This window comes from Heliangelus exortis, chromosome 1 (genome assembly GCF_036169615.1).
Source record: "Heliangelus exortis chromosome 1, bHelExo1.hap1, whole genome shotgun sequence".
Taxonomy (NCBI): domain Eukaryota; kingdom Metazoa; phylum Chordata; class Aves; order Apodiformes; family Trochilidae; genus Heliangelus; species Heliangelus exortis.
Window position 1 is genome coordinate 90938113 of NC_092422.1, and position 8567 is coordinate 90946679.

An 8567-nucleotide genomic window follows, 5' to 3' on the forward strand; every position below is an offset into this window, starting at 1 on the left:
CATATCAGTGTTTTTTCTTGCCTGTCTTACATCTGTACATGGGGGCTCATCTCTACACATCTTAAGTGGTTTTTTATAACGCTTCTAAAATGTTACTTCTGTATTAAATCTCACTCAGCATTCCCAGAAAAATCTTTCACAGTATTTCTTTCCCAACCACACACACTTGTTGTCTATCTAAGAAATTTATCCTTTCCAGAACAAAGTGGAAATTTGAGGGGTTTTTGAGACCCTACCATCTTAAGACACAGTGCCTCAAAACAAAAAGCAAATACAGGACTCATTCTTGAAACACCTTGGCGTTAAGTCTCATTTTTCTTCTTTTTGCCAAGCTGAGCAAAAGAAACCCTCATCTAGTAAGCAATGTGTCCAGGCAGTTTCAAGAAGTTTCTCAGGAATGAGGTGTGGAAGTAACATTTAAAATCTGGCAGGTTGTCAGATGCCACATTCAACCTCAGCTACTCTGAAGCTCTTGCCATGGCATCCCACAGAGTTACCTTGCCTCATTAGATGTAAAGGTACCATGGCCTAAGGGAAGCAAATGTGTTCAAGGGTCTTCTTAATCTTCCAGAAAAAAATGGAGGGCAAGCTCAAAAAGGAAGCATACAGCATGCGTCAGAACTTTTCTAAGAAATTTATAGAAATTCATCAAAGTGGCCTGGCTGTGTCACTGACAAGCTTTCAGAACTTGGCACTGGAGTGTGTCTGCTCTAGCTTTAAATTTGGTTGGAGCCAAGAGCTTTGTTTTCTCTCTGCTGATTCTCATGAGTATTTCCTTCAGCACATGGCTCCTCTTCTGCAGACTCCACGCCTTGTCTGACAGAAGAACTTGTCTTCTGGAAAGATTTTTTCTTAATTATTATTGTTGTTATTTTAATCATGCATAGCTGCCAACTCTAGGGACTGACACCTTCCATTAATCTGAGTCATGATGAAGATCCTTCCTAAAGAGGCCATTATCTCCTCTGCTTGTTTAATCCTTGCACACTAGGGAAGGAGACGATAGGATGGAGCAGACTTCTACTGATGTCAAAGAGGAGCAGAATTTGACTGTCCTAGAAAACATTCCACTTAGCAGGATGAGAAAGGCTTCTAGCCCACATGAAAGAAAGAAAAAAGGCCAACCTCCAAATACATCATTCAGCTTTAAAAAGGCAGTACTGTTGTTGTCCTTTTTTATACACTCATTAGAGCCAGGGTTTTCAGAAGTTAGTAACAATTATGTAGACATTATACAAGGACCCAGATATGAAGACCTTAAGTGAACTTGATTTATCTTGACTCTGGTAGTGTTGAGAGTCCATGGAGAACTGTGTTCTTAAGTGCTGACAGCTGGGCTGAGCCTGTGTGTAAATCCTGCCTGTGCAGGTTCCTGTACTTGAAGGAAAATCTCTGCACCATGGAGCTTCTTGTTTTGGTCGGCAAATAAAACTGGGCACAAAGAGAGACTGCAGAAGTTGGAAAATTTTTTTTTTAGGTCCCATCAGTGTCCCTGATGGGTCAAGTGATTCTGGGCAAGAAACTTTAGATCTGTGTCCCTGTTCCCTACCCCCTCATACCATGTGAGGACAGGGGCTCTAGAATAATTGCGTGTGCTGTAAGGTCTACGGGAGCAAACACATACACATACAAAACAGAGTGAGAGACCGACATTCCTCTTTAATTGCTGCTTTGCTGAAATTAATCCAAAACATCCAGATCCACGAGCACTACAATGACTGCATTGGAGACCAGGTAAGAGAGAGTTCTGTCCTGGGCTGTACCAGCGCTGCTTTGCTTAACCATAACCCAGAGTTTGGATGTTGGTTACCGCCCCAAACGGGTGAACCTCCATTCTGCAAGTTCAACAGTGTCCTGTTTCCCTTTGTTGCCAACAGGTGCTTCTGACTTGACTGCATTCAGTGACCCCCGGGTGGGAATTGACCGCTCCTTCTCCGCGCTCCCCTCCATCTCTGATCCTCGGATGCACTACCCGGGAGCCTTCACCTACACGCCAACACCCGTCAGTTCAGGGATAGGAATTGGGATGTCTGCCATGTCCACAGCCACCAGATACCACACTTACCTCCCACCTCCCTACCCCGGCTCGTCGCAGGCCCAAGGCAGCCCCTTCCAGACCAGCTCACCTTCCTACCACCTCTACTACGGAACCTCTGCGGGCTCCTATCAGTTCTCTATGATCTCAGGGGGAGACCGCTCCCCCCCACGCATCCACCCCCCCTGCACCAACGCCTCCACAGGATCCACGCTCCTCAACCCCAACCTCCCCAACCAAAACGATGTGGTCGAGGCAGAAGGGAGCCACAGCAACTCCCCGACCAACATGGCGACCACAGCGAGGCTAGAGGAAGCGGTTTGGAGACCATACTGAATAAATTTTAAGCAGTCATGGGCCAGGACTAATGTGCTTTTCATTTCCCAGTGCCCGTAGGTATCCCATAAACATCTGTCTGGCTTATGGGCCCTGCCATGTTCATGCATCACTTTCAGAAGGAAACCCTCCAGAAGCCAGCACTCCCAGGAGTGGTGGCCTCTGTTAAGCCAGCCCCTGGCGAAGTGACGTGGCTCCAGCAAAACATCCCTCGTGGGGGGCTGAGCTTCTGGAAAGGAGGACATCGGAGCTGGTGGTCCAGAGGTAGCAAGGGTGGGTAGAAAAGTACCCAGTCTGTTTTCAGGCCCGTGGCTTTCGTACGTGCCTGGGTCTGAAGGTTTCCACAGCCCTAAAGAGAGTTTTGGTTCACTTCTATTTTTAAGACTTAAATCCTAAAAAAAAAAATCTTAGTGAGTTTACTGCATCTTATGGACATATTAACTGTAAGGAAGTATAGGAAGATTCCCAGAGGGAAACTGTGAACGCTTCTGTTTTAGCAATGCTGTGAATGAGAGGTTTTATATGTTGAACTTCATTCTTTCTTTTTCTTTCTTTTTTTTTTTTTTAAACCATGTTGTATATTCCAAAGAATATGGAATTTTTTTTAGTGCTGGGGTTTTTTTGTTTTGTTTTGGGTTTATTGTTTTTATTTGTGTTTTGGTTTTTTTTAGGATGCAGCTCATCCTGCTTTGCATCTAATTTGTTTTATTTCTCTTGGCACCTTATAAATTGCAAAAAAAAAAAAAGATTTTACTCTTTTTTTGTTTTTATCATGCTTGCTTCTTTCTTGCTTTGTCAGCTGAAAGAATCAGCCCCTTTTTCAATGAGTTAATTTAACTTTTTTTCTCTTGGACTTTTTTTTACTACAACGGCTACAGCCTTGGGTCATTTTCAACTACTGTACTACTTTGATGAGTTCATTGATATTTATGCTTGATATTTAGACTTTTCTTATTTGTTGATACTATTATTATTTAAATATGCCTATATTAAAAAAAAAAAGAGCAGCAAATGCCTTTTTTGGTAGCAGCCAAAGTCAAATTTATCACATTGAAAAAGGCGGGAATAACGATGGGTGAATGACCTCCTAATTATGTAGAAATACTGTTTATAATTATCTTGCTCTCATTTTACTCAGCTAACTGGGCTCAGATCCTTGAAGGCATTTAAGTGCTCAGTTCCCACTGAAATGATCTAGGCACCAAAATCCCCGTGAACTTCTGTTCCTTCCCACTCAGGGAAGGAGCATCTCCCTGCTCCTTCCTCACTTTTCCTTCATCACCAGTGGTGAACCTCAGGATCAGTGATCAGGATGCACATATTTCTTAAAGCAGACTCAATATTCCCTCAGTAAACACATCCCCATGTGGCTTCGTTCTGCTTCTGAGCTTGCGTGGGCTTCCTAACAGCTCCTGTGGAGGGCTCCTAATCTCTCAAAAGTGAAAGCCAACAGATGGTTAGCATGGTAAGGATGAAAAAAAAGAAGTCCTGGCTCCCACAAAATCGATGTAAGATTTGGTCCCAGCTCAGTGGAGCCCAGATTTCTGTGCAGTACAAAAGCCACGTTCCAGTGTGCTGAAAAACAGATCAGTTCGTGCATCACAAAATAAGTCGAAGTGAACAGGGCTGTCAGACTCATCTGGAAAGCAGGCTCACAAACAAGGGGCCTAAACGGTTCCTCTGTCACCATCTTCTGAGAGAAGGGGAAGGGTATGTAAAACGGGTGCACAGAATATTCTGGCTGGTAGCAAATACATGAGGCTCATACTAACAGCATATTAATTCAGTTGTCCTCGTTGCCCATCGTTACAGCACAAACATATCAGATGTCACTGTAAAGTTTATGGCACTATTTTATTTGATGGTTTGGTCTGAATGCAGTTGTACTACTCATTAATTATAAACTGCTGATGTTGACACATGTGCGTTCCAAATTAGCTGATTATTATTTAATGTACCTCTTAAATGAGTGAAACAATTGCAGGTCAACTCAGAGAGTATTTGAAAGCAGGACTTCAGATCAGTGTTTGATGTTTAAAAAAAAAAATTAAAAGGATTCAAATTTAAAAGATCCTTGGCTGCAGGCAGCAAAACAGCTGGTCTTATTTAAAACCATTTGTTTTTCAAGTTTTCTTTTTTTTAATATGATTTTGCTTCTTTGTTTAAGTCAGATGCAGTAGCACTTTGGTATCGAAAAATTACAAATTGAAGAATTTACATTGTCAATAAGGTCATTTATGTGCAGAAAATAGGGAGTGTTTCAAGAGATCTCAGCAAAAGCTCAAAATGGTTTTGTTAAAATACAAGCATGGCCCTTGTGTTTTCATTCAGCCTAATATTATTTATCATTTCCTAGAGTCTTCTCTGAACAAAAAAGGCAAAACCCATCAAAATTACATTTTTTTAATATGTTTTGAAACCACGGAGACCTTCATGAATACAGGAATACAGAGACTCTACCTGTTGCAACATTACTATAGTTGGAATCTCACCTCTTCAGTAGCCTAAAAAAAAAAAAAAAGTCCTTCATCACTAAACAGTAGCTTTGTTCATCTTACACATTCTCTGTCACTGTGCAATTAAAATAATTTACTGCAGCTTTCTCATCTGCCTTGTGACTCGAACACCCAATAGTCCTGTTAGCAGGAACCCAGAAGTGAGGGAGAGGACCTGAGAGGAGGAACCAGATCCCTCAACACCGAGGGCAGGGCTGACACCAGCCCAGTGGCACAGGTGGGGCTCATGTGGCAAGTGAGCTTCCAGGCATGTCTGTGGCCACCGACTACTTTCTGATAAAGCCCTTTGCCTCTCTTAGCCTGTAGTTTGGGACTACCAACTTTTGAAACTGAAAAGAGTAGGGTTTTACAAGAATGGGGAGTTGGCAGCTCTTAGCCTGAAGATTAGACTTAACATTGAACATTTCTTATGTCTAGAAATCTACTTTCTTTACGTTTGTCCCAAAAGTGACGTTTAATTTTATACTCCCTGGTGCGAATAGGGTAAGAAATTGCAGAACTGGTCACCACATTTACCTTTCATCTTTACTGACACATAACAAAACCTTGGGATTCTTCAGCTCCTCACATGTGATAGTTGCCAGCACCTAAACTTCCGAGTGTAACCTCTCTGTGTATGTGAAGCACAGCAAAAAGCAGCATCCTCTTTACAAAGGAAAGGCTACCTTCATTATCCTTTGCAATTAGTCTGTTTTATAACTGAGTTTCAGTGTCTTTGCACAAGTGCTAATGAGAACCCACAGTGTACTCAAATCTATATTTTTGTAGCCATCCCATCTCAATAAGGACAGCAAATATCTTCAAGGCTGTAAAAATGCACTCGCGTCATACCTACAGAGCACTTATCAGGCAAAAAGAGGACATTGGATAAAATATTTCCCGATTCACACACCTCCAAATTATAGTATGTAATTATATATTTTTATAGATTTTAAAAATATATATATTTATATAGTTTTATCATCCTGGTAGCTGAATGGAACAAAAATACCCATACCTATTGTGCTTCTGTTCACAAGTCACAATCAGCAGAGTGCCTTAGACACCCTCCCCTACCAAAATGGAGTTAATGGCAGTCCTCACTATCAGCTTGTGTGTTCCTTTCACAAGACACAGCTCATTGTCCAGACGCAGCCATATCAAACAACTTCAAAATAAATATAGGGCCAAGATGTCATTTGCTCTAAGGCAAATGATTACTTTGCTCTCAAACAACAGTTTTGCTCAATTTAGGAGCTCTTGCTTTGCTTCCAGGATTATGTACAGGAGCTTTAGTGCAAGAAGGAGGCAGCTGCAGAGGGCATCCATGCTATGAAGGATTTGGTTTTTAGAATTATCTGCTGGAAAGAAGAAAAAAAAAAACCTTTCCTCCAAATGGCCCACATTCTTTGTCAGTATTCTGAATTGCCTGCACTCTTGAAACATTCATTACTGCTTTCTGGGTGACCTTTTCCATTGGTGTATTTGAAGATTCAGGAGAAGTGGATCATTTTTCTATTTGAGCAAAACACTTGCTTGTTTTCCTGCATCATAACATTTTCGTATTTTATTTTTGTTAACCTTGCTTGGTCAGTACTGATCACCTGGCATTTTTCTCCTCATTCTAAAAGGGTTGCATCAACAGAGTTACTTGTATTTATGTATGTAAATAGTTTTCAAAAGCTTCATAGCAAAATATTTAGTGCTTGTAATTACTCCGCATTTTTTTTCATTTTTCTCTGTTTTTAATGAACTTACTTTTGTGTTTGCTTAAATACTGTAGTGAGACTTATTTCTTTCCAAATTACTTATTTTAGGCTTCAAGATTAACTACATTTTATTCACTTTTGTAAACAGTTATAGCATGGTCTCTATTCAACACTTCACTTTTTTTGTGGTAGGGGAAAAATGATTGTGCAAAAATCTATGGGTTACTTGTGGTATTCTGGGTTTGACAGTTACATCTTTCTTTAAAACACAAACTAAACTTTTGGTCTGAGGTGACTGTAATGGTAGGTCTGAACAGAGGACACTGTGGGAGACACACTCCTATCAGAATGGCAGAGAGAGTGTGTATTTATTCAGCAGTTACTGGCTATGTTTACAAAACAGATGCTACAGCATCCTGCAACGGTCACATTTTCCCTTGATACTGTCATTGCTGAACATTCCCAGAAGGGGAAACTACCAGGTTCTGGAAGTTTGGTTTTTTTGGTTTTGATTGCAGGGAATTTTTCTTTGCGGTGTGGGGGACAAGGGGGGGGGGGGAAGTAGTGGGGAAGTCTGCTGTTTTTTGGAACCAGATAGGAAAAGAGAATAGAGTAGATTTTTCCCCAGCTACAGGAAGTCTCTAGATACCACATCAGAGTAGACTCTTGCTGTACATAGGGATGGCTGTGTCCAGCACCACGGGAGAATTCATTACAACTAGCACAGAGAGCAGCTGGACTGCTGCGTTAGTTCTAATGAAGACTTCCTTTCTTTCTTTCTTCCTTTACTTCTCTCTTTCTTTCTTTGTTTCTTTCCTTTCTTTCTTTCTTTCTTTGTACCACAGTTTCCTCTGTAAATTCAATATCATAATTAGTGTGGATGACAAATAAAATGTTTGACAAGTATGCACATTGGCCTGGTGCGTTCTTTCATCAGGGAGAAAACAACCCTCTCAGAGAAAAAATAACCATCAGAAAAAGGATATTGAGCACATATCACTCACATCATTAAAAAAAATATGTTTCCGTGCCTTTCGCTGACTTCTTTCTTTTTTAACATAAAATGCCATTTTCCTGCTATGGAGGAGGGCCTGACAGAAGGCCTGATGTTCAATAGGGCTATCAAAATAGGACTGAAAGGAGACTTTGTAGGTACAGAGGCCTAGTAATAGCATTATATTTCTGCATTCTTGATAAAATTTTGATATTTCAAAATTATCTTACTTTTTTTTTCCCCTTAATATGTTGCCTTTTGGGTTGGATCCTTTTTTGATATTGGTGAGCTGAACCTTTCTTAGCTTAAGGTAATATTACTTACGAGATACATTGGTTCTTTTTCTCTTTAAATAAATAATTAAACAGTAGCGTTAGGGAGACATTAATACAGGGGCACCAGGCTTTCAAAATGAGGAGAAAAAAACAGAGTCAACATTGAAAGTTCAACCTGAAAGCCTCTCTATCTATACTTGTATAAGTATATATATAAAACCTTCTAATACTGGCTATAAGCAATACATTGCATTATATCAAATAAGCTTTCAGAAATATCTTTCTGCATAATAATGTGCATGTACAAAGATTAACTTTCATCTAGTCCTTTCAATGAAGTGAAAAACAAACTATAAAGTAAGCTGTTAAAGGTTTACTTTTTCTGACAACTTGACAGGTTGCACCCCATCTCTCAAATGTTAGGTCCTATTATCATTTTAAAATTAGGGCCAAACAGTTACTGAATTGCAGGTACTTGAATTTCTAACCTCTTTAGAGGCTAGAAATGCTAACACACACCTCTATTGTTACTGGTTACCCCACTCAGTATGACCATCTGATGTTTCTTTCTAGCACAATCCCATGTTATCATAACAATATTGCACTTACAGTTTTTCAAGGGTCTATAAATTCTTCTCTTTACCCTGCGAAACCCAAGAGCCTTTCTTAGAGGTGGGAGATGAAGTAAAGCACATATTTGTTTTTTACTTTAACACAACAGGA

The 8567-nt window shown here is 40.3% G+C and overlaps 1 protein-coding gene across 3 annotated transcripts in view; it reads left to right on the plus strand.

Annotated features, from left to right (window-relative positions):
* The window catches only part of RUNX1 (RUNX family transcription factor 1), a 174455-nt gene extending 166970 nt beyond the window's left edge, over positions 1 to 7485 (plus strand). For all 3 annotated transcript variants that reach the window (XM_071753572.1, XM_071753583.1, XM_071753562.1), the window contains one exon: positions 1878 to 7485. In XM_071753572.1, the coding sequence (XP_071609673.1) occupies positions 1878 to 2371 (494 nt within the window). In that variant the 3' untranslated portion in view covers positions 2372 to 7485. The remainder of the gene's footprint in view (positions 1 to 1877) is intronic.
* The last annotated feature ends 1082 nt before the right edge of the window (positions 7486 to 8567 follow it).